The 25,358-nt window shown below is 37.7% G+C and overlaps 1 protein-coding gene across 3 annotated transcripts; it reads right to left on the bottom strand.

Moving 5' to 3' along the window:
• Positions 1-4,495: 4,495 nt before the first annotated feature.
• Positions 4,496-25,226, bottom strand: LOC141508561 (ecto-ADP-ribosyltransferase 5-like). Of its 3 annotated transcripts, none has more exons than XM_074217300.1 (5): positions 25,072-25,226; positions 20,050-20,133; positions 16,295-17,057; positions 15,273-15,305; positions 4,496-6,792 (listed from the first exon to the last, which is right to left on the bottom strand). In XM_074217300.1, the coding sequence occupies exons 2-5, from the start codon at positions 20,113-20,115 to the stop codon at positions 6,743-6,745; spliced, it is 912 nt and encodes a 303-aa protein (XP_074073401.1). In that variant the 5' UTR covers positions 20,116-20,133; positions 25,072-25,226; the 3' UTR covers positions 4,496-6,742. The 3 variants fall into 3 exon arrangements, with proteins under 3 accessions (XP_074073401.1, XP_074073400.1, XP_074073399.1); XM_074217299.1 differs by lacking the exon at positions 4,496-6,792 and adding an exon at positions 13,638-14,783; XM_074217298.1 differs by lacking the exon at positions 4,496-6,792 and having other exon boundaries at positions 14,790-15,305.
• Positions 25,227-25,358: the final 132 nt, after the last annotated feature.

The raw sequence follows: 25,358 nt of genomic DNA, 5'->3' as shown, positions 1-25,358 counted from the left end.
GTTGGCTTTTTGGAGTTTTGAGGGGAAGGAGTTTCTGGGAAATGTTGCCTTCCCACTACCATCTTGGTGCTGCCCCCCCCTCCCCCAGGACTTCGGTTTTTTCAAAAAATATTTTGATAGCATTATTTCAGTGTACCTGTTTTCCTTTATAATCTTCTCTATTTTGTTGTATGCATTTAAAAACATTATTCCAAAGAGTTCATATGTTTTGCCAGAATGCCAAAACAATCCTCCAGATAACTTAAGAACTTTTGCACTGAAGAGAACACGTATGGGTAAAGTAAATGGATTGAACTAAATGTACTTAGAGGATATCTATGCTGAAGGTGAGAATAAAGGTTTTAAAGAGAAGATATCAAAAATATGAAAAAATTCTTGGACTTTATACCCCAAAAAGAGTACTGAGAGAACATCATCAGCTTCCAACACCCTTACTTTACCCATTGTTAATTAATTTTGACCAAGAATATGCTAAAACCAGCTGGACCAGCTTGAGAGAAAGTCAATTAATTGTTTTTCTTTTTTTTTCTTTTTTTTCCCTTTGCAAGGGGTTAAGTGACTTGCTCAAAGTCACAAACTAACTTAAGTATTAAGTATCTGAGGTCACAATTTAAAATTTTTTAATGTATTTTTATCTCAGGAATTGGTGAACATTACAAATCAGGGTTTGATTTGCTTATTGTTTTGTTTATTGTCTAGGCTTATGAAAGTGATGAAGAAAATGCCAATAATACATGTCAAATTTTGAGATGTTTCATGTATTAATCTCCAGAAAAATTGGACCTGTATTTAGAACTCCTGGACTTGGAATCTTCACAGGAAATGAGGCACTGTTGTGTTAATTAATTAGTTCTACAGTTAGCCTAGAGATGATTTTTCTGATGTGTCAATGAATTCCCCCAATTGAGATTCTTTTGGAAGAAGAAACATTGATCTAAATATTCCAGAAGTGTTTAAATAAAAAATTTGGGGGCAGACATTCTTCCTAAGATGATCTAGCAAGTCTAATAGATTTGTTTGCTGTGGGGATTATAATTGCTCAATCTGCAAGAAAAATCACTTAGGCAGACCTCAGAGCCAATGACACTTTATTAAAGGGTCAATAGTATCCTCTACTGAAGATCTGTGCTCTTCAAGATCTGAGAGGCCCCCTTCTTCCAGGGCCTTACTTTTTTAAGGTTTGATACTGGATTTGATACTTGAATACTCTAGAGGTCCATGAACACCACACAAATGTAAAAATGGAATAGAATCCAAGCTAACAGTCCCTTGGGGATAGGGAGCCTCAAGATAAAGAACTAGGTTGGGAGTTAAGATAAGACTATTATTCTTCTGGCTATGAACAGAAGTGTTTTGTGTCGAGTCTTTTAAGGTTATGCCACTACCCAAGGGATAATTCCTTTGGAAAAGAGGGTGGTCATGGGCAAATGATAATACATCACTCCTAGCAGGACATGAAAGTGCAAAGAGAATGCGATAAAAATTTTATCCTGATTGCCTCTCTTCCAGGGCCATCTCCAGTCATCTTGATTCATATCTGGCCACTGGACCCAGATGGCTCTGGAGGAGAAAGTGAGGCTGGTGATTTAGCACAGTCTCCCTCCCTCAAATCTAATTCACATACATTTCATGGCATCACCTCCTTATATCATGCTCTTTTTCAAGAATAAGAACGGGGTAACTAGGTGGTATAGTGCATAGAGCACTGGCCCTGGAGTCAGGAGGCCCTGAATTCAAATCTGACATCAGATACTTAATAATTACCTAGTTATATGACCCTGGCTAAATCACTTAACCCCACTGCCTTGCAAAAACAAAGAATAAGGACAAAAAGCTAAATATTTTAACAACCAGCTAACCCCAAAACATTACACAGTCTTGTTTAATCTGCATTGTTAATCTTTTCTATAGCTTTCTTAAGTCTAGAAAATCAAAAAAACCCCAATAAATCAAATCCTGATTTGTTGCATTTGCAGATTTCCAAAGTGTAAATGCTTGCACTGAAAACTTAACAGTTGGCTCTCTGGGGCTAAGCTAGTATGAGCTGACTCCAGGACATCTCTAGAATTTCCTATTTACTTAGCTGTGTGTGTTGATAGCAATCAAGCAACAAACTTTTATTAAGTTTCAATTATGTACCCCTCATTGTGATACAGAGTGAATTGCCTTTCTCTCCCTACTGGCTGCCCTAATAAAAACTCCTTGATGTTAGACACTTTTATTTTTGCCTTTGTACACTTAAGATCTAATACAGTATTTAATAAATTGTTGAAATAGCAGAGGTTATTTTAATAACTTTTGATAACAACTACTTCTTCAAGAGAAGAGCAGAAAGGAATATCTGCTGAGAAAGCTGACCTTGGGTGAGGCAGGTTGGGAGATTAAGTACAAATTTGGTTTGTCTCCCCACCTTTTGTCATTGTGCAGGTAGGCTAATGAGTGATCCCAGTTTTCGGGCATAATCTGAGATTTCAGAAAGTTGATAGAGGATTACTACATGTAGAAAAGGATGATTGGGTGAGAACTGGCCTAGGTGCTGGAAGTGGTTGAGATGAGCTAGCTCTCAACTTGAGAGCCAGAGAGTGTAGGATGGTGTTGGGATGGGGTACCCGAGGTATTGTGGTGTTTCCTCTATAGTCATCATGATCCATGGGGAGGTGTCTATTGAGGTGTGTCTCAGGAAAGGCAGCCAAGATAATGGAACAAATAATGATAGAAGTTCTCCATTTCTCACCCAGATTCTATGCTGCTCTCCAGTCATTTTCATAGGATACCAGCACTTGGTACCCTTACCTCCCTCTATTCATCTCTCCCTCCCCCATACCCATTTCTACCTCTCTCTGAGGATAACACTCCAATTCCAGAAAAGAACATGTTGATCAATTACCCTATGGCTCCACTGACCATCCGTGACTTTTCAGTCCCAATCACCCCATTTAAACCAACAAACTCATATTCACATTGTCTTCCTCTAATGGGATATAGATCTTATTGGGATCTTAAGATCAAGAATTGTCTTGATTTTTCCATTTGCATTGTCAACACTGGGTACAGTTCTTGGAACCCAATATATACTTAGTAAATTTATATTCATTCATTCAATCATTCATGAAGAAAACTGTTGATCAGATTACATCTGCTTTTTCTGAGTCATAAACACATTTGAATGAATCCCTGAAATTTTTCTTCCCAAAGGGTGTGGAGTAGCAAGGCCAACAAGGAGTACTGAGCCATATAATGTAGACTTTTAGTCCAAAGATCTGAATTAGGGGAAATGACATTTTCTAATAGGCAACTGTTACAAATACTTTTCCTACCATACTGCTACCTAGCAGATAGGGAAGGTATCCACATGCTCATAGGTGATATCCAATGTTCTTCAAGTGCATGTAGTGAAGTTAGATCATACAACTTTCCTCCCAACAAGGAATGTGTGGATAAGGGTTTCAGAAGTAGGGAAGAGATAATGTTGATACAGTCAAGGAGGCAAGGCAAATGACCTTAGGGAGGAGTAAGTCAGAAGTTACTGTTATCAACTTAACAAAGACCCTGGTCTCTTCCTTACTCTCAAGTTGCCTTTTGCACATGTCTAAAAGCAGGGGGAACCCAAGTGGTTTTTTTCCTGAAGTGACCTTTACCTGGTAACTATAGAACTGAGGGTCAGCAGGAGAGATGACAAGAAAACCAGGTAAAGAATCTTGGTGGCCGAGTGGCATGGGTTCGATTATGTGGATGTCTTTCACATGTATTGTTTGTGTCCAACTGAGTCTTCTATGCTATACTGTAATCCTTCTTAGATGTTAAGCCCAGAATACACCAAAGGGCAGTAACAATATTTTCTGAGCCTTTGCTCCTTGAACCTATATCAATCTGAGACATGGGATCCTTGGATCCATTCAGCTATTGTTGAACTCAAGTTCCTTGGGACATAGAGTCATCCATGATCATCTTTTTGGTATTCTTTGCTCAAGACTGCAGTGCAATGCAATCACCTAGTACATGGAACTCTTCCAACTCTTTATACTTCCTCAATAAATCAAATGATTGTATCTGTATTTTACTTATAAGTATATTTATTTCCTACTAAAATATAAGGTCCTTGATGACAGGAAGTACTTACCTTTGTGTCTTTGTATTTTTACAATGCCTAGTAAATTATATACGTGGAGTTAATATTTCTTTAATTGATTTTTGTTGAATTGCATCATTTTTGCCTTGAGGGGACTAGTCCTCTCTAGTCTCAATTCTCATAAAACTATTCACTGGAAAGATCTTGATTTTTAATGTGCTTTCTAGATCTAGCATTCTATCTGGAAAGAAATATTTAACATAAGTGCCCATGATCTAGTGTCAATTTTGTGGCATTTGTGTTTGAGGTCTTGTTCTTCATTTTGGGGTGAAAGTTTTTTTGTACGGTGCACCAACTACTTGAATTCTCTGGCCAGTAGAAAACTGTTCTCAGCTTGTGGTGAATGAGACAGCAGTCAGAGATGGTAAAGCACTCCAAATTTTATTAGGGTCACACAGCTGCTTGTATCCTAGTCTACTTCCATACTCATGGACAACTCATGTTGCCAGCTTAAGCACCAATCATATTAAAGATTACATATTGGTTAGATCATTATACATTGGTTAAATAGTTACACATTTTTATGCATACTTCATTGCTCTTGTTATAATACAATTCTTGATCAATGTCAGGAGATACAAAGAAGTTGGGTTATACTGACCTTGTGGAAAAGCAAAGGGATTTGGGTCATGCTGGTCTCCTGAGAAACCAAACCAGTATGTTTGCAAAACAAGAGGCCAAGAGGGTCTTTAAACCATTACCTTTGTCATTTCACAACTGTGGTCCTCAAGGATCCCTAACAATTCCCCCCTTTTTATTTTTCCATAATTGGGCCTTCATTTGATCAAGATTATTCTGCAAAGCAGACCACGCAAATTGAGCAAGAAAATATAGTGTGATTAAAACCAGAAGGCTTGCTCCTATAGTGGTAGCAATGGTGTTAAGGTGTACTGTCCCCAAGAAGGAAAAGATAGATGACTAAAATAATCAATGATTTTTTGAGCTGTCTTATCTGGTAAAAGATCTTGTTTAGAAGCATCATTAACTTGTTGTACTAAATCATATAAATCTTCAATTTACATAGAAATATTAGCACTATCTATAATCCATTCAGATGATTCTTAATTCTTTCCCATGAATGATGAGACTCATTATATTGTAATTTTGTCAAGCAATGAGATGAATATCAATAATCACATGCCAAACTAGCCCTATTTTCTTTTCTTTTTTTTTTTTTTTAGGTTTTTGCAAGGCAAACGGGGTTAAGTGGCTTGCCCAAGGCCACACAGCTAGGTAATTATATACACTATGCCACCTAGCCGCCCCACTAGCCCTATTTTCTATCATATCTACTTTATCCCCAACATTCTCAATAGTATCCCTTAATGCTTTGATGGCTTTATAAAATTCCTCATCTATTATTCTCTGTTCCTTGAATCCCAAAGAGATGTTCTTAGCTAACTCTACTAGGAATTGAGCCTATACTATTTCATTCTTTACAGTGCATACAGACATTGCTAGGGAAAACTGATGAAGTAATAATAAATATTTTATTTTATTTTTTAGGTTTTTGCAAGGCAAATGGGGTTAAGTGGCTTGCCCAAAGCCACACAGCTAGGTAATTATTAAGTGTCTGAGGCTGGATCTGAACCCACGTACTCCTGACTCCAGGGCCGGTGCTTTATCCACTGCGCCACCTCTTGCCCAAAGCCACGCAGCTAGGTAATTATTAAGTGTCTGAGGCTGGATCTGAACCCACGTACTCCTGACTCCAGGGCCGGTGCTTTATCCACTGCACCACCTAGCCACCCCTAGTAATAGTAGATATTAATGAAGACATTCCTAGAATAACACATGAATTACCATAGATATTGAGAAATTTTTTTTCTATTTCAGAAAAAACACATGATCAGCCCTACTTTGATACCAACCCTGGGCTTTTACACATACCTTAGCCTAGTAATGATAAATATTTTTCCTAGGGTTTTACTACAAACACATTCTGCTACAGTACAATTTAGACAGGATACATTGTAATAGCCATCCATTACTGGTATATTTACAGTAGATCCACACATAAAGGCATAATTGTTCCTCAGACAAGCCCTCCCCATCAATGTCTCATGTGAAGTGATCTTGTTGGAAATATCTCTTCATGTGATGTTGCTTACTCCCATAATCATAGCTATTTTCCAGCCTTATAAAATTTTTCCCCACCTATCCATATATAATGGAGCAGAGAATCCATGATAAAGTGTAAACAAACCTATTATAGCAGGGGCTTGTCTGCAAGAAAGGAAGAGTGTCATTGGGTATCTCTGTTATATGACAAGCTGTTGGAGCTACTGGAATGCACATATAGTTATTTTGGAGAAACAGAGAGAGGAGATATTGCTGATAATCCGGTAAAATTAAATTGAACAGGAGGATTAGTGTGATTGTAAAATGGATCAGGTTCAAATTGTGGTTGAACTGTTTGTGAAAGATTTAGGGGTCTTTTCTCCTTTTTCCACAACTCAGACTCAAGGTGGTTGAGGATAAAAAAAACCCGTCTCTTTTCTTCCTCTGGACATTCCACCATGCTAGTCTGAATTTGAGATAACAGCATCACAATAGTCTATAGTTTTTTATACTCTGCTAGTTTTTTCTTTTATCCCTTGTATGCAATCTTCTTCAGTGACAAGATCTTGCATTTCTTTGAGCAATCCAGCATTCACCTCCATCTGTAGAGAAACAAAGAAAACCTGGTCCTTTTGTTTATACCTTGTTAGGTCCTTTCCACATTCCATCCCGATCTTTCCACATAACTTGTTCATTATGTACCTTTTGTACAAGTTGTTTAATTTAGAATTGCTATTGCCATTTACTGGAGGATGGCAGTAGTTATTTCATGACTGGAGATATACTTTGTTATTAATTGTATGTATAACATGCCATGTCTATCCTAACTTTAGGTTTATTTCCCAAATTCCCCTTCTTTTGTTTTTGGAGACAGATTTTCAGTGTCCTGTTTGCACATTCCACTTTAGCCTGGCCACAGGGGGTATAGGGTATTCCTGTTATATATATATCTATATCTATATCTATATCTATATCTATATATATCTATATCTATATAAAATGCTAAATTTCTTACAAAAGGTTGTCAAAAGATTTACAAATATATGCCAGACTATTATCTGTTTTAATGGAAACTGGGTGAAACAGGAGATCAAATGACAGCGATTTCCATTTTATTTTAGGGGGCATTAATTTTTCTTTTCTTTTAGTGGCTCCTATGAAAAATCCATAGAGATGGTGGGTCTTGCTTGCATGAACAAGTCTCTTTCCCACAAGATCATGGGAAGTCCTTGTACCATGGTCTAATATGGCCTAATTTTCCCCTGTTTATTTTCAAATTCTCAGTCTTTTATACAGCCTTCTTCTAAGTTTGCCATTTTTGCTTCTTTAAAATTAAACATTAAATTCTTAAGCTACATGAAACATAATATTTCCATGCTGACATCTCATTCTCTTAAAGTTAACCTTATACCTAAATATGTTTATGAATTTAGTTATAATATATATGTATATACATAATAATTTCAAAAAATCCAATGTAAAACTTCTACCAGTGCCAGGGTTACAGGATACATATATAATTTCTTCTTCTAAAATAATAGATATTAAGTAAGAAATAGTGCCTTTAAGAAACACTAGGTGGGGGCAGTTAGGTGGCGCAGTGGATAGAGCACTGGCCCTGGAGTCAGGAGTACCTGAGTTCAAATCCGGCCTCAGACACTTAATAATTACCTAGCTGTGTGGCCTTGGGCAAGCCACTTAACCCCATTGCCTTGCAAAAAAACCCCCAACCCCCCCCCCCCCAAAATAAAACAAGAAACACTGAGTGGAAAAGCACAGCTTTTCACAATCTCTCTGAGCCAAAAAACCTTGAGAGATATAACCTTGTTGGCAAGGTATTCTCCAGTTTTCTAAAATCTTTACAAAGGTGAAAGATGATACTTCAATTCATTCATTGTTTGTTATTGTAACACAATCTTAAAATTTCAAAAAATTGTCTGAATCTGTTCTTATACAAAGTTTACTAATTATACACAACACATTTTAATTTATTGTATATTCATTCCCTTTACTCCATAAAACTTCTGTATTACACAAAAATTTCTTGAGACCAGATGTTTCTGAAATCCCTTTTTATGATTACAAGATTTTCTTTATAGTTGTCTTAATAATCTTATAAATTCCAAACACATTCAAAGTTATCTTATTTTCCTTTTCAAAATATAAAAGTTTGCAAACCTTTCTTATCCATATCAGTGCTATTCTAATTTTTCAATGCTCTAACTGAAAAGAGCTTTCTATCCTCACTGACAAACGATGCTCTGGGAATTGGAGATTCCTCACATTTTGAGATATCAAGGTAGTATGCACTAATTATTTAAACATACTAATTAAGACCAGTCCAAAAAAAATTTTTAGGGACAATTTCAATTTCCTCTAGGTCCCTTATAAATACAATTTGCCAAACAGGACACTGAAAACCTGTCTCCAAAAACAAAAGAAGAGGAATTTGGGGAATAAACCTAAAGTTAGGATAGACATGGTATGTTATACATACAATTAATAGCAACGTATAACTCCAGTCATGAAATACTACTGCCATCTTCCAGTAAATGTTTCACCCAGTTTCCATTAAAACAGATAATAGTCTGGCATATATTTCTAAATCTTTTGGCAACCTTTTTTAAGGAATTTGGAATTATATATATATATATATGTATATATAAAACAAAAATATGTATATATAAAACATAATATATATATATATATATATATATATATATATATATATATGTAAAACAGAAATACCTTATACCCCCTGTGGCCAGGCTATTGTGGAATGTGCAAACAGGACACTGAAAACCTGTCTCCAAAAACAAAAGAAGGGGAATTTGGGGAATAAAGCTATCAGACTAGAAAAGAGACAATAGAAAATAAGAGAACCCATTATTACTACTCCAAAAACCACATGATTCTCAGGAAAATCTCCTTATTTGGCACAAATCATGAGTTTTGGAAAAAAGATCTAATTTTGATTGGAAATAAGATTGCCCAGTTAGATCACAGAGAACAGCAAGCCTGAGAGACAGCTGAGAGTTTTTCTCTGCCTGTATTTTAAATCAAAGATATATAGATACATAGACAAAGTCAGAGCATTTAGAAGCAGAGAGGCCCCCCAAATCTGGGAAAACCCACTCTGCTCTCATGCTAGAGTCCCTTTAAACATTACACAAAGACAAAAACCAACAAGATACCAGATAAATACACACAGTCCTTTGAACAACCTTTATGGTTATCATAGGTCTAGAGGACTGTATTTTTACTGTAAACATTCCCATTACTGGTGCAGAACCTGAATTTTCTAATAATATTCCTTGTGCTACTACTTGGTTGATTCCAATCTCTATATGATTTTGTAGGGAATTAAAATCTGAGATTTCATTCCCTTCTAATATAGCAACCTGGATATGTAAGTCAGTATAGTCCATACTTGGTGATTTACCACTATTCATTACTATTTATTTTTGGTTCTTGTATAGGAAGAGTGACTGTGGTACCAGCTCTAATTAAATAATTTCCTCAGGAAACAAAGATTAAGAATGCTCCCTGTTAGAGGTTAACTCCTGATATTTCTTTCTTAATTCCTTTGTTCCTGAGCTGACCTCTTCTTCCATTCTTAGCATTCCCCATTTGTTTTTCTGGGCTGGTGGGGCTCACCCTGACATCGGGTTTAAAGGGCATTCACTTGCCCAATGTCCTGGTTTTTTGCACTTTGGACAGGGAGTTATAGGCCGAGGATCTCTCCCTTTATTTCTACAGTCCTTTTTTCATAATTACGATTTTTCCATATTTAAAACACTTTATACTATTTTTTTTTGAAAACCCCGAGCCATGGTTTGTGCCATGATTTGTGCAGAATAGGTGGCAGAAGGCCAGTGAAGGCTCCCGCCTACTCCCTATTAAGGCTTTTTCACAATCAGTTTTACAATTAGTTCTTATCAATTGCTTTATGTCTCTAATTTGTATTGTACATCCCGGCTTCTTCAAGGCCTTATATAATAACCTTGTATGAGTTACTTTATCTGAAATTCCTAGTATTTGTCCCATGATAAGATTTATCTTACCTCACCAGTCCGTATATACTGGGTTGCAGCTGGAGACCTCTTGCTTCTAAAGGCTGATCCACCCTGTGGTTGAAGTAATCTTCCCACACTCCGCTAGGGGGCTATACGTTTTGGGCACCACTTGTTCTGTGCACTGACTACTGGAGTTCTCTGTCCAGCAGAGAACTGTTCTCAGCTTGCAGTGAATGAGACCGCAGGCAGAGATGATAAAGCACTCCAAATTTTATTAGGGTCACATAGCAGCTTATATCCTAGTCTACTTCCATACTCGTGGAGGACTCATGCTACCAGCTTAAGCACCAATCATATTAAAGATTACATATTGGTTAGATCATGACATATTGGTTAAACAGTTACACATTCTTAGCATGCTTCATTGCTCTTGCTATAATGCGAGTCTTGATCAATGTCAGGAGATACAAAGAAGATGGGTCATGCTGATCTTATGGAAAAGCAAAGGGATTTGGGTCATGCTGGTGTCCTGAGAAACTAAACCAGTATGTTTGCAAAACAGTAAGAGGGGGTGGTTAGGCATAGTGGATAGAGCAACAGTCCTGGAGTCAGGAGTACCTGAGTTCAAATCTGGCCTTAGACACTTAATAAATTACCTAGCTGTGTGGCCTTGGGCAAGCCACTCAACCCCATTTGCCTTGAAAAAAAAAAACAAGATGCCAAGAGGGTCTTTAAACCATTACCTTTGTCATTTCACAACTATGGTCCTCAAGGATCCCTAACAGTTTTTCATCCTCCTCTTTCCCCATCTCCCTATTCCCATCACTCCCATTTCCATGTTCTTGTTTCCCTCTCTACATCTCTTCTTTCCCCACTTCATTTTTTCTTCCTTTCTATATCCATCTTCCCCAGCCTCTATGAAACTCTTTCATTGGGGAAATACATCATAAGTTATCATCTAATGACTGTATGACGGGATTGCACCCTGGATAATGGAGCATTATGTATGCTGTCACCAAGGGTGCGATTGTTCATCCTGACCTCATGAAAGAAGTAGGGAGAGATGGGCTTCTTAGTCTTTATCTTAGAGGAAAGAAGCAAGCAGCCCTTTGTCCTTCATTCTCAAAGAGATCCATGACACCAGAAGGTGATTGGATTTACTTGAGTCAGGGCTGTGCCAAGTCACCAGACTCAGTCTCTTTTCTGGAGCCATCTGGGTTTAGTTGCAAGATATAGATTAGGATAAGTGGAGTTAACCCTGGATTCAGTGGGAGACCTCGACTTTTTAAAGCTAATGTCCTTCCCAGGCCTCAGTTTGATTGTAACAATGCCCATTCAGTGATTAAGACAAGGTAAGAAGTGAGGCAAAGAATGGTATCTTTAGTTTAGTCAAAAAACCAACCCCCCAAACCCCAAAACCAAAATCAATCTGAGAAAGGAAGACACTCTGGGTTTTTAGCCAAAGCAAAAGCAATGTTTATTTATATTTACTCTGAGTCATCAGGCCCAAGCAATGACTTAATACTTGTTTATTTAATTCAGGCTAGGACCTCTTTTTGCCAATCAAGGAGAACCACAGAGTTTTGGGTATAAGACATAATCCTTAGTAAAGAAACTTAGGTTGGCATTATGCTAGGCACTTTACAAATATTATGATAATTCTAGGAGGAAACTGAGGCATATAGTATCTAAGTGATTTACCCAAAGTTAAACAGGAGGTGTCTGAGGTCAGTTTTGTATTAGGTCTTTTACTATATCTTTACTCATTCTTGTAAAAGATCCTTGATGCTCAGAGATTGACTGTCACGTGAAAAGAGTTGTCATTGCTCTATTTTACTTCAGAGATAACTTATATGATGGATAAAGGGAATTTGCCAAGAGAAAAATTTAGGTTTGACTTCAGGAAAAAACTTCCTTAAGTGGAATGGGACAGATGGGTGGCAAAATGGATTTAGTGCTTAGCCTGGAGTCAGGATAACTCCTTTTTCCTAAATTAAATTCTGACCTCAGACACTTACTAGTGTGGTGACTCTGGGCAAGTCCCTTAACCCTGTTTGCCTCAGTTTCCTCATCTGTCAAATGACTTGGAGAAGGAAATGGTAAAACCATTCTAGTAGCTCTGCCAAGAAAACCCTAAATGAGATCATAAAGAGTTGGAGAAGGCTGAAAAAATGACTGAATAAATCATTAAGACTAAGTGGAATAAGTTTTCTTGGAAGACACTGAGTTCCCCTTCTTTGGAGGACTTTGTACAGAGGTTGATAATAAGGTATGTTATGGTGGGGATCCCTTTAGGGTATAGATTGATTAGATGCTCTGATGAGGTCCTTCCTATTCTTCCTATTCTGTGATTTTATGTCTAGAGAGTGTGTGATCACCACCACTAGAAGCCCTCACTGTTGTCTTTGTTAAAAGGTTGTGCCAGCAGATTGTTGGGAGCAGGCATCCACTCATAGCTATTGGATATGGCTAAACAGCTCCTAGTGATTTAAAAACCCTTCAAAGGGCAAATAAAGGATAAAGGAGGAATTATGGAATTAGTAAAAACTAAATATATTAGTGACATAGCCTAGCACAAAACACAAACGTATTACAAAACTAAAAATCCAAAACCTGGATTTTTCTCTTAGATTGAACAGGTTTCAGAGAGAGTATTAATCCCCAACACCCTATCACCATGGGACAGAAAATAGACTATGGGTATAGTGGGAATTCTTACCACTTAGGAGTCAACAGAGAGCTGCCATCCTTCATTCAGTCATTTTTCTGTCCTGCCAGGTTCTTTGTGACTCCTTTTGGAATTTTCTTAGCAAAGATGCTGGAATTTCCTGCTCTGAATTGCACTCTTTCTTGAATTACTATTGAGGGGCTTTAACAAGATCTCCAATGAATAAGATCAGGGTGGAGGTATGGGGGAAGGGGACAGAAAGAAGGGTGGAAATAGGGTGGGTATAAAGTAATCTTTCCAGGAAGGACTCAAAGGCAGAAGCTAGGCTTCCTGGCAGCCAAAGATAGAATCTTCTTCCCAAGACCTGCTTTTTGTGCCTAGTAAGGGCAGAAGAAGTTGGGTATGAGTGAAGAGAGTGGGAAGTAATTAAAATAGAAAAGGGACATGCTAATGAGAGAATGAAAGGTCATGAATCAGATTCTATAAAGTGATGATATGAGAAGGGTAAAACCATTTGTGGGTCTCCACAGGAAGGGGAGAGCATGAACAAGTGGATTGTGAGGTTGCCAGAAGCTGGCACACCTCTCTGATTATCTGAGCTTTGAGATTGTAAGTGGCTTTGGATTTCAGTGACTTCCCACAAAGATAACAGTATTTCAGAAGCACTGAGGAGTGAACCCTATCAGATAGAGAGATCTAGTTGGTATAATCTATTGTTTTTACAGGGGAAAAAAAGAGAGTTGTGTGTGTGTGTGTGTGTGTGTGTGTGTGTGTGTGTGTGTGTGTGTGTGTGAAATTTATGGTCCTGGGATCTACATGTGAGTGTAGGTCTGTGGTATTCATTTACAAAAGCCCTATGCTTCTAGGCTCTGCTTCAGTGAATGAAAGAAAAAGCATTATTGAATACTTCTTATGTTCCAGTGAGGTGGCACAGGATATATGGTGTTGGATCTGAAGTCTTCTTGGGGGCTAAAATCCATGCTGTGAGTGAAGAAAAACAGAAGTCTTCCAGAGACTCCAGACATATTGGAGACAATACAAAGAAAAAGTTTCATAAAATAAAATCACAGAGACAATATGGTATAGTGGGTAGAGACTTAACCAGGAAGACTTGTACGTATAAATATATTGTCTGTGTGACCCAGGACAAATCAGTTTCTCAGACAACTCTCCAAGGCACTAAGTTGCACAGTGAAATGATAGAGATAGTTTTCTTACCCAGAATTCCTTACACTAATGAAATCATACATCTGGATTAAAAGAAAAGGAAATATTAAACATCCCCATTACAAGATATACATAAGGTCATCCATGGTTAGCTGCTCATGAGTAGGGTAGGCAAAGAGGGCTTGTTGAAGCTCCCTGAAGAGGAGATTTTTTTGGAGCAGTACTAGTTAGCCCTAGTAAAGTAGAAGGGATTTGGAAACTTGACCAGATAAAGGATGACATTCTAGGTAGTCTAGAGGCAACAAAGTCCATGTCCCAAAGCTTAATTCTGAGTCTTTTCTATCCTTTACTTCCTTTTCACAGGTAATTATAGGTTATATAATTGGAATATGAAGCCATACAGATGTTGGAGTCTCCAGAAAAGTCAGCCCTATCTGACAAGCCACCCTGGAGTTGGGGATTTTGTGTAGGAATCACCAGGTGGTGAATGGATGTAATGAGAATATTCACCACCAGGGGACAAAGGAGGGTGATCATTTTTGTAGTACTTTGTCAAAATTGTGGATGACTTTGATGGGAGCTTCTGCTATGATTGGAGATGAGGGAGGTCATTGGGAGTAGGGCAGGAAAAAGTTAAAAACCTCTCTATGAAGAATTTAAGCAGCGGATTCTGAGGAGCAGAAGTTGACTTCCCACAAAAAGCATGATGTCACCTTTCCAAGGACCATGCTGTTAATATTTCCTGTGAGGAGAAGAGATGGGGAGAAAATGAAAGGAATGGGAGGATCAGGGAGAGGAAAGAGAAGCAGAAGAAGGAGAAAGAGAAAAAATGAAAAAGAGTATAGAAAGCTGGGAAAGGTGAAGGAGAATAGGAGAGGGAGAAAAGGTAGTATAACAAGATGGAAAAAAGAAACAAGGAGAGGGAAAAGGAGAGGAAGAGATGGCCAGGAAAGGGGAGGAAGCAAGTAAGAGAACAGGAAAGGAATCATTGAGATGAAAAATGAGGAAGAAAGAAGTGGAGAGAGGAGAAAGAAGTAAGGAGAGGCAAATGGAGAATCTGGGAGAAGGGAAGTCAAGTTGATAAGCATTAATTAAATATCTACTGTGCACCAGGAAGAGAGGGATGCAAAGAGAGGGACAGGCTGAGTTGAGAAAGGGAGGGAACATGGAAGAGAGGAATACAAGAATGGGAAGAAAATAGAATTATGGATGGAAGCATTAGATATCTTACCTGATTTAACCATACACTTTTTACTCTTTTCTTCTGAAATGTAAAGAAAAAGAACGTCAGCCCCACTCTGGGTCCATACTATCTCCACCTCTTACCCACATCCTTGCAGCTATGGCATATCATTTCTGGAGAACAGAATGATTGGGATTAAATGCCACTTTCCCTCAGGAAAGTTTCCTAGAATCCACAGCTATGTCCTATATAGCAATAATTGTATATATGTGATACCCATCTGAGAGGGTGAGCTTTAAGAGGAGGGATCTAGCCTTATCTATCCATTCCTCTGAAGCACAGCTAAACATATAACTAATGGTCCATTGTGGGACTGGAATAAGGAGAAGATATTAAGATTACCCTGTTCTTGCCTCAGGCTTTCCCTTTGGAAAATGGGAACATGACTACTTTTTCTTTCACCTGTCCCCATCCCAACCTCAAGTCACAGGATAAAAGAGTTTGGTTGGAACTTTGATACTAAGCCAGACAGAGTTACATAATAGCTGCATATGGTAAAATGATAATCTTCACTTGGGTACCTTGATTTCTAACTCACAAGGAGTTTGTACATTCATGATCTGATTAGACCTTGACAGGTCTATGCAGGGGATACCATTCCTATTTTCAAAATGGTAAACCTGAGACTCTGAGGGGAAAATTGTTGAAAGTCACATAGGGACTCTAGAAAATTTGGGAATTTCAACATCTAGGTCTCCTACAATCCATTTTTTTTATATCTTATAAACATGGTCAACTGAAAGTCAGCAACCAAGCACAAATCATAATAGAATTTCAGAATTGGAAGGGACCATAAAGACCAATGAGTACAACCCTCTTATTTTGTGAAGGAAACTGAAGCCTAGAGAGGAAAAATGGGCTTGTTTTGTTCAACTTCAAATTAGTGTCAGGGTTGGAACTAGAAGCCAAGTTTTTTTCACATCCAAGGCCTAGAGCTCCACCATGATGCCTAAAGTAATTTCCCCTTCCCTTCTCTTTTTCTTTCTATACCATGATCCTCCCCTTCTTACTCTCCAGTCTTCCACCTTCCAGTCCATTGTGCTTAATACTCCTCAAATAGGCACAATTGAAGTTACTGCATGTCTGTTTGAGGCTTCTGAGAGTCACCAGGTTTCGGCTTCCATCCTGGCAGAAGTTAGACACCTGGAAGACCTCATTGGGGGGGATGAGCACCTCTTGCTCATTGGGGAAGATTGAGAGGTCCTTGATGGAGGCCCCAAAGCATGTGCTCAGGGTAAAAAGGGTGGCATTGCTGAACTTCTGGGCCACTTTATGCTCTACAGAAGTGGAGGTAAATTGGCTGAGGCGGACACTATCTCCAGGTTTTCTGGGTTCGAAGTGGATGCTTCTTATGCCCCGGTATACCACCTGTCCAGAGTCTTCCTTACAACTCTCAGGAGCTCTCAGCAGCTGTAAGGCCCTCATTAGGTAGAAGTGCAAGGCCTTGAAGGGAAATTGCTCCATGTAGACCTTAATAGACTTGCCCATTTCCCTCACAGCAGAGTTAAACTCCTGATAAAGTGGGTTGGATGAGTTGGTATAGACCATTACAGCCAGTGCATGCTCGGTATGGAAGCCTGGGGGAAGGGAGAGGTTCTGATAATTTTTCAAAGAAGCTGTTGCAGCCTCCCATGATTGTCTGAGCAGCTTGTGCTGCGCCATCTCAGTCTGAAGCAGGAAGGGGGCAATCTGCTCCATGTCCTTCTCACAGTTGGTGTAGTCATCATCAAAAGTGTTTGGAGCCATGTCAAGGGTAATTGTCTTGCTTCTTGTCTATGGTGGGAATGGAGACAAAAGAAATGATATAGTTCTGGGCTTTTTGGCCCATTGACAAGGCTTTATTGGTTTAGAAAACATTACATTTTCTCCCCAGCTTTCTGCATGAGGTATTTGAAAGCAGGGACTATCCCTGCTTATCTTTATATCCCTGGCTCTTAGTACAGTGCTTTGCACAGAGTAGTCAATAAATAAATGTTTGTTGACTGACTGACTATGGCAGGCAGTATAATAGACTAGGAGGAACACTGGCTCTGAAGTCAAAAGATGTGGGTTCAAATCCTCCCTCTGATAGCTATTACCTCTGAGATGCTTTATCTTCCTGGGGTTCAGTTCCTTCAATTATACAATGAGAGTTATTAAGTGCTTAGAGCACCAGACCCAGAGCCAGGAAGACATGAGTTCAAATGTGATTCCATGCTCTTATTTGTTTCATGACCCTGGGCAAGTGACTTAATCCTGTTTGCTTCAGTTTCATCATCTGTGAAATAAGCAGGAGAAGAAATGACAAACTACTCTAGAATCTTTTGCTAGAAAACTCCAAATGAGGTCATAATGGGTGAACTTGATTGAAAAACAACTGAATAACAACAACATAAGGATATTGAGCTATAGGGACTGTGGATTATTATTGCTCTCATTTTGTAGAGGAGGAAACTGAGGTTCAGAGGTAGGAGGTAACTCACTCAGAGTTACATAGCTAGTGTTAGAATTTGAATTTGAATCTAGGTATCTCCTTATTCCAAGTCCAGTGGTCATTTTACTGTTCAAAGATTCTCTTTGTATTTGGTTATTCTTTTGGACAGAAGAGAATATGTCCTTCCCTTGAGGTGCAAATATCTCCCTTCTAGGCTTTGAGTTCTATTAGGAGATGGGTCTAGATTTACCTAAACTTTTCCTTCTCTTCCTGTGATGAGCCAAGACACAGGAGGCTGTGTCATATTTTAAAGTGTTTGATCTTACTTTTAGTTTCCTCTCTGTATTCTCTTCTCCAGAAAATCTAAACTGCTCATCAGAGTAGTTTAAGGCCAGATAAGTCAGTTTTTGCATTAGGGGTTCACAGTCAGTGGGGTCCCACTTCATGTATCAATAGGAGGTCATGAATACTTCAACACTGGTAGCAGAGGGCCATTGTCCTGCTTCTCAAATTCCTTCTCAAGTGTTGCAAATGAGAAAATTGAGATCCAGGCTGAAGGACATATTGGAACTTGATGAATTCTGACTACAGACTTTTTCTTTTCATTGATTCCTGATAAATAAAACTCTTGTTGACCTGGGCATGGGAGGTGTCTAAGCTATGAAGTCCATTATTACTATTGGTAGGTATCGATAGAGTGTCAGACTTGGAGTTAGGAAGACTCTCCCAAGTTCAAATCCAGCCTCAGACACTTAAAACTGTTTGAACCTGGGCAAATCCTTATCTACAAAATGAACTGGAGAAGGAAATGACAAATTGTCCTGAAAATCTCAAATGGGGTCACAAATAATTAGATATGACTGAAATGACTGAACAACAACAATAAGTAAAAAGTACTCTTTGCTTTGTCTCCATAGATATAGTCTATTTTTCAATAGCGAAAACCATTCCTTGCAACTGCCCAACTCACAGCATGGAAGGTAATTGGAGAGGGGAGATTTCTAGAATGGTTTTTAAAAAACCAAGTGTCAGGGTCCTAATATAGGACCCTGATCACTGGAGATATTAGGATGGATGCCTTAGGCCCTATTCCCAAGGAACTGACAACTTAATAAGTGTAAGGAGATAGAGACATATATACAAAGAAGTGTGATTTCAGATAAATGGGGCAATGGGAAGTTGGTTGAGCAGGCAGACACATACCTACTTATAAATCATTTTATCCAAGTATGCTCAAATTCCCAGTAGAACATAAGCTCTATGAGGACAGGTCCTATTTTACTTCCATCTTTGCAACAGTAAGTTGGAATTTAAGGTTTAAAATGCACTCAATAAATATTGTCTCCTGGCATTATATCAATCAGAGCAGCAGATGGAACTCTATACTTGGAGTCACAAAGGTTTGAGTTCAAATTTAGTCTGAAACACTAACCATGTGACCCTGGACAAGTCACTCAACTTCTGTTTGCTTCAATTTCATTAATTGCAAAAATGGAAACAATAATAATAGCACTGACTTCTCGGTGTTGTTTATGAGGATCATCAAATGAGATGTTTGTAAAGTTCTATATAAATTTTAAAGATGTATTAGATATTCAAAGTAACTTAGTCTCAGAAAATTGTCCAGGACACTAGAGGTTAAAAGACATGCCTAGAATCATCCAGTCACTATGAACCCAAAATGGAATTTGAATTCATGTCTTTCCAGCTCTGAAACCAGCTCTGAACCCATGACATCATCTCCTAGATAGGACTTTCTAGAAGGGAAGTAGAATGAAAAAAAAATAATTTTATTAATTGGAAAGGCAGTATCTGATAGTGGAGGAAGGCTGCAGTGTTTACATTTTATCTTATTGGCATAGTTTTCTGTTTTTGTTCTGTTTAGAGGAGGATAATACCAAAGTTGTCCACTTGGACAGATACCTCAGTGCTGAGTTTATTTCTGAAATTGTATTGAGTTGGAGAACAGGTAAGGGGTTATCCCTTACTTCTAGGACAGAAGCCAGAATGGCCTGGCACACTTTGGGAAGATGTCTAAGGAGAGGAAGAATTTGCTGAGGAAAAGAGGTGAGTGCAGATGGACCTAAACAGTATTTTGCCCCCAGTCCAGTAGAGGTTGGGTAGGAAGGGCAAAGACAGTGGAGAAGACATCTCAAAATGCTAAAAATCTATTTGGAAATGATTTTTAAGGAAAGTTGTTACTGCTATACCTGGAATTAGGAGCTGACTTGTAGACTCCAAGACATTTTCAGGGCTGAGAAGGAAAAGGTGGCAAGCAGTCTATGTGTGTATGTGTGTGTGTGTGTGTGTGTGTGTGTGTGTGTGTGTGTGTGTGTATGTGTGTAACAATACCTGGGGAATTTGCAGTGAAATGAGAATCACACAGGAAATCACAGAAACGGTGAGAAAGCACTTCATCTCCAGTTTCTCTGGGTGCTGCAGGGGACAGATAACAAGGTTTTAAATATACATAGGGAATTATAATTTTCTAAGGTAGAGAAATTATTCATCTATTTATTATGTAAGATATTCTATTATAGATCTCTTTATTATAATTATTATTATCCAAGTTCACCTTAAGAAATAAGGGAGTTTGACCTCATCCCTACCCCAGCCCATCTAGATTTCTCTCTGCGCTTTATTATTTTAGCACTTAAGTTCTTCTCCACTCCTTGAGTCATCAGTCAGTCAATTAATAAACATTTCTTAAACACTTCCACTAGGTCAAACACTGTTCTACGTAAGCATTGAGGATCCAGAAAAAAGCTAAAATAACTAGAACCTTCTGAGAGCTTCCATTCTAATGAGAAAGATAACATGTAAATACTAAGTTCTAGACAGTATAAATGGAAGGTAATCTCAGAAGAAAGTCACTAACAGTTTAAGGACTAGAAAAGACCAGTTGTGGAAGATGGGATTCGAATTGAGTTTCAAAGGAAGCCAGGGAATCTGAAACAGAGGTGAGGGTGGAGAGCATTCCAGATTTGGGAGACAGTGATTGCAGAGATGGAATGATGTTTTTGAGAAACTAGCTGCAAGAATGTCTGGGAAGTGTAGGAAAGAGAGTGGTGTAAAATGAGTAGAATGGTAGGAAGATGCCAGATTGTGAAGAACTTTAAATCCCAAATGGTGAACTTTATGTTGAGTAGGGCATGGAACATGATTAGACTTTTGATTAGTAGGATGGATTAGACAGGGGAGAAACTTGAAGCAGGGAGATCAGCCAAACTGTTTTGATAGTCCAGGAATGAGATGATGATGGTCTGAACTAACCCCAAAGCAGGATACAAAGATGGTGACTGAGTGAATAGAGGGAAAGGGTACACACACACACACACACACACACACACATACACATATACACCCAAAATATAATATATGTATTTATAGATATAATATAATATATATATATACACATATCCCCATGTAGAAGGGATATATGTGTATATACATGTAGTTATATATTTATGTATTGCTAAATTTTTTCAAAGAATTTTTAAGTTTAATTTTTCCTCAATTACATGTAAAAGTAATTTATTTTTAACATTTTAAAAACAATTCTTGAATTCCATCTCCCCTTCTTTCCCTTCTCTCCTTGAGAAATCAAACACTTTGATTTAGATTATATGTGTTCAGTCATTAAAAGCACATTTCCATATAAGCCATGTTGCAAAAGAGAACACAAAGGGAAAAAGAAAGAAAAAAGTATACTTTGATCTGTATTGAGACTTGGCTCTTTCTTTGGAGGTGCGTAATGTTTTTCATAAATCTATAAGGAGACATATGTGAGGGCAACTAGGTGACATAGTAGATAGAGCACCAGCCCTGGAGTTAGGAGGATCTGAATTCAAATTTGAACTCAGACACTTAATAACTTAGCTGTGTGACCTTGGGTAAGTCACTTAATCCCATTGTCTTGTAAAAAAAAAGGAGTCATAAATGAGAGAATTCTAAAAATAACAAGATTTGAAGAGATTTGTTATATGGAGGTAAGTTTAAGTGAAGAGTTGAAAATTGCATTTAATATAGTGCCTGGCATTGTTTTTATGTGACCAAGTTGTATTATGCATAGAAAAAGCATTGCAATATTGAAAGCATCATATAAATATGATCTATTATAATTCTGAATATAGACTGATTGATATATAGTCATGATTGCTGTCTTCAAGGATTGGGCAATGGGATGTTCAGAATGTCTTAAACATTTTTGTATGATCCTTAGCACCAGGGTGCAAGTTGTAAAAAAATTAGATTTCAACTTATTTTCAGGAAGCAATTCTTAATAAGAAGTTATCACAACAAAACAGGTTTCCCCAAGATATGGTAGGATCCTCATTCCTTCAAATGACCCAAGAATCTGTGACTTTGTAATTTTTGTCTAATGATAAAAGATACAAGTAGAACATATTTTATGATCTTTATTTAATACTTATACTTTAATATCTGTCTAAAGATGCCAATATATCTTACAGATAAATATCAATATTTATTCATAGATAGATGAAAGATACATACAAAATAATTATAATAAATTTTAATATTTCTTATTATATTTTAATACTAATACTTATAAATATATACTTTAATGCTCCTTATTCAAAGAAATGACAAATGCATGTTAGATATAGTATCTATACATAGATAAAAAGATAGAAGATACATGCAAAATAAATACAAGATTTTTTTAGATAGATACTAGCATTTATACATATATACTTAAATACATACCTAGACACAAGATACATAAAAGATCCATTTCTACTTATTCTACTTTATTACTTATTAATACTTATAAACTGATGCCTTAATACTCCTTATTCAAGGAGATGACAAATATAACTGATACCAGTATCTATACATAGGTAAGAGATACTTACAGAATAAATACAGGATACTTTTTTTAATACTAATTTTTGTGTTTTATTACTTATTAATATTTATAAGCTTATACTTTAATAATCCTTATTCAAGGATATGACAACTTATCAGGTAGATATGTAAACATCAATATCTATACACAGACAGATAAATAGATATAAGAAACGAAATAGATACAAGTTATTTTAAGGAAGGCATTATCATCTGCAGAAGATCAGGAAAGACATTGCAGAAGGAGAGAGAGAGGGGGATGGAATATAAAATGAACTTTGAGGAGTACCAGGCATTCCAAGATGCAGGCAGAGGTGAAAAGTGAGTATTTTCAAGGTATGGAGGGATGTATAAAGGTAAGAAGTAAAATGTAGTGTCAGCTGTGACATCATCATCACAGTCATCATTGCTAATTCATTAATAACTCCTCCCAGTTACGTAGCTAGGTAGTTACATCAGAGAGACCAAGGGTTCGACCTTAAGAAAAGATCTTATTTGAGACCTACTCTTTTACCCTTTTTTCCTCATGCACAGGAGAAATCCTGAATGCTCTCTAGTCTCATTCTCAATAAGTCTATTCCCCTTGGGGAGGTAGTTTTAATGGTTGGAAAGGGACCATTCTGCTTCAACATTAGCCTCAAAATGATCATCCAAGAATGAAGTTCTAGACTAGTATTGACTTGTTCTCTTTTACTGATACTAGTAAGTACTGAGTTATGCAGAAGGATCGAGATGCCTAGAATGGGCTGTCCAGAACAGGACACAATACTCGTCATATGAGGTTGACCAAATCAGAAACCATTTCTATTTTCTTTTGGATACAATTTTCCTACAAGGCTACACCTAGCTTCATTATTCAATTTCAATAATAACCAACCTCATCCCTAAACTTATTCATTCAAATTCTCATCCAGTTTTTATTTTCACATACCCTTTCCCTCCCATAATTTTATATGCAGTGTCCCAAACTCATGCTCACTTATATGTTCTTGGATTTAAAGTAGAAGGAACCTTAGAGGTCATCTTATTCACCACCACCACCATTTTCCCCACCTTTTTTTTCAGATTAGAACATAGAGACCCAGAAGGATTAAATTCTTTGTTTAAGGTCATAGAGATTTGAATCTAGGTCCTTCTGACTCTAGGATGAGTGTTCTTTCCATTGGGTCACAGTACATCTTAAACATATTGAATAGCATACTTTAACATGTCCCAAATTCATTTGTTTAATCTTCATTCCCCTAATTATTTATCTTTATCTTTATTTTCATAGACACCCATACCTCCCAAACTCACAAAAGCTTCACTTATCCATCCAAGTCACATGAAGATCATAAATTATAGATTTTTATATGGTTTCTTATTTTATATTTTATTTTATAGTTGGAGAACTTGAGGCCTAGTCAAGTTAAATTATTTTCTAGGCTACTCAGATATGAGGGCAGCTAGGTGGTGCAGTGAGTCAAGCACAAGGCCTCCAGTCAGAAGGGCTCATCTTCTTAAGTTTGTAACAGACACATTGAGAATGAGACTAGAGAGCATTGAGGATTTCTCTTGTCCGTGAGGAGAAAAGGGTAAAATAGTAGGTCTCAGATAAGATCTTTTCTTCAGACATTTACTAGGTTGACAATGGACAAGTCATGTAACCCTGTTTGCCTCGGTTTCCTATCTGTACAGTGAGCTGGAGATGGAAAGAGCAAACCACTCAGTTTCTTTGCCAAGAAAACTCCAAATAGGATCACAAAAAGTCAGAGACAAATAAAAATGACTGAACAGCAACTCAGGTATTAAAAGCAAAGCTTGGATTCAAACCCAAATCCTCTGTCCAACTCTTTAATTTTACCCCATTTAAGACCTTTTCAAACTCTCTGACCCAGCCCTCCTCCCAAAGAAAAACTTTCTGTTCGAAAATGTTTGTCTCTACCACTTATTGTTCATGTGACTGGGAAAAGTATTGTATTCTTTCTGGGTCTCATTTTCCTCATCTGTAAAATAATGAAGTTGGGCTAGATGTTCCCTTCTAGCTCTAATTCTGTGATCTGTGATCCCTATGAAGGGGTTATCTATAATCCCATGGTTTTCTCACTCACACACCCAAGCAAGCCTACCTTTGTGTACATTCACAACTCAAATACATATCAAATACTTTCTGTTTCCTCTACCTTTTATTCTGTATTTTCTTCTGCTGTTGAGATGGTATGGGCCCTCTCTCTGCCAGCTATTATTTTGGCTTTGGAAAAGCCTCTGACTTTAATATGCAGGAAATAAAAACCACTTCCTCACCCTATTGCTAAATTGTAATTGTTGAGTAGGAAAAGCAAAAAATTGTGGGCATTGGGAAAGAGGGTGATGAAATTAGTTGGATTAGAGAGAAGGATCATTTGTGCCAAAGGCTTTTTCTCAAACTTCTATTCTGCAAGCTATTTGCATTTCTATCTCCCCTTCATCTCCCTGAGCTCTTCCCACTCCTTCCTCCCCTTCATCTCTCTGAGCTCTCCCACTTACCAGATCCTTGTTGTTTGGCTTTTTGCTTCCTTTGGTATCCTCACTGAATGGGATAAAGTCTGATATTTCTTCAGGAGAATATTATACATTAGAATAAGCTGAGCTATGGGTCATGTCTCTTCTGCCCCTCCTCCCCTGACAAACAACTTCTGGGATGTTGGTGAATGTTATCATGACCAGAATGTAAAGAGCAAACTGATCTAGCTCCTTATCTACTAAGTCCAGACGTTCACACATTCCTCAGGGATGGAGGAGATACATGTCTCTTTGGATTATATGCTTTTCTT

Source organism: Macrotis lagotis, chromosome 1 (genome assembly GCF_037893015.1).
Source record: "Macrotis lagotis isolate mMagLag1 chromosome 1, bilby.v1.9.chrom.fasta, whole genome shotgun sequence".
Taxonomy (NCBI): domain Eukaryota; kingdom Metazoa; phylum Chordata; class Mammalia; order Peramelemorphia; family Peramelidae; genus Macrotis; species Macrotis lagotis.
The sequence above is the reverse complement of the archived record's forward strand: the minus strand, read 5'-3'. Positions and strand labels throughout refer to the sequence as shown.

What these genes read in the sequence shown, in the direction of transcription:
- LOC141508561 (XM_074217298.1), bottom strand. Translation starts at nt 20,115, where the DNA reads ATGAAGTGCTTTCTCACCGTTTCTGTGATTTCCTGTGTGATTCTCATT. An exon ending in TTTCACTGCAAATTCCCCAG is followed by an intron (nt 17,058 to 20,049) that starts GTATTGTTACAC and finishes TTCCCACCATAG; the next exon opens with ACAAGAAGCAAGACAATTAC. An exon ending in GGAAGGTGGAAGACTGGAGA is followed by an intron (nt 15,306 to 16,294) that starts GTAAGAAGGGGA and finishes TTTACATTTCAG; the next exon opens with AAGAAAAGAGTAAAAAGTGT.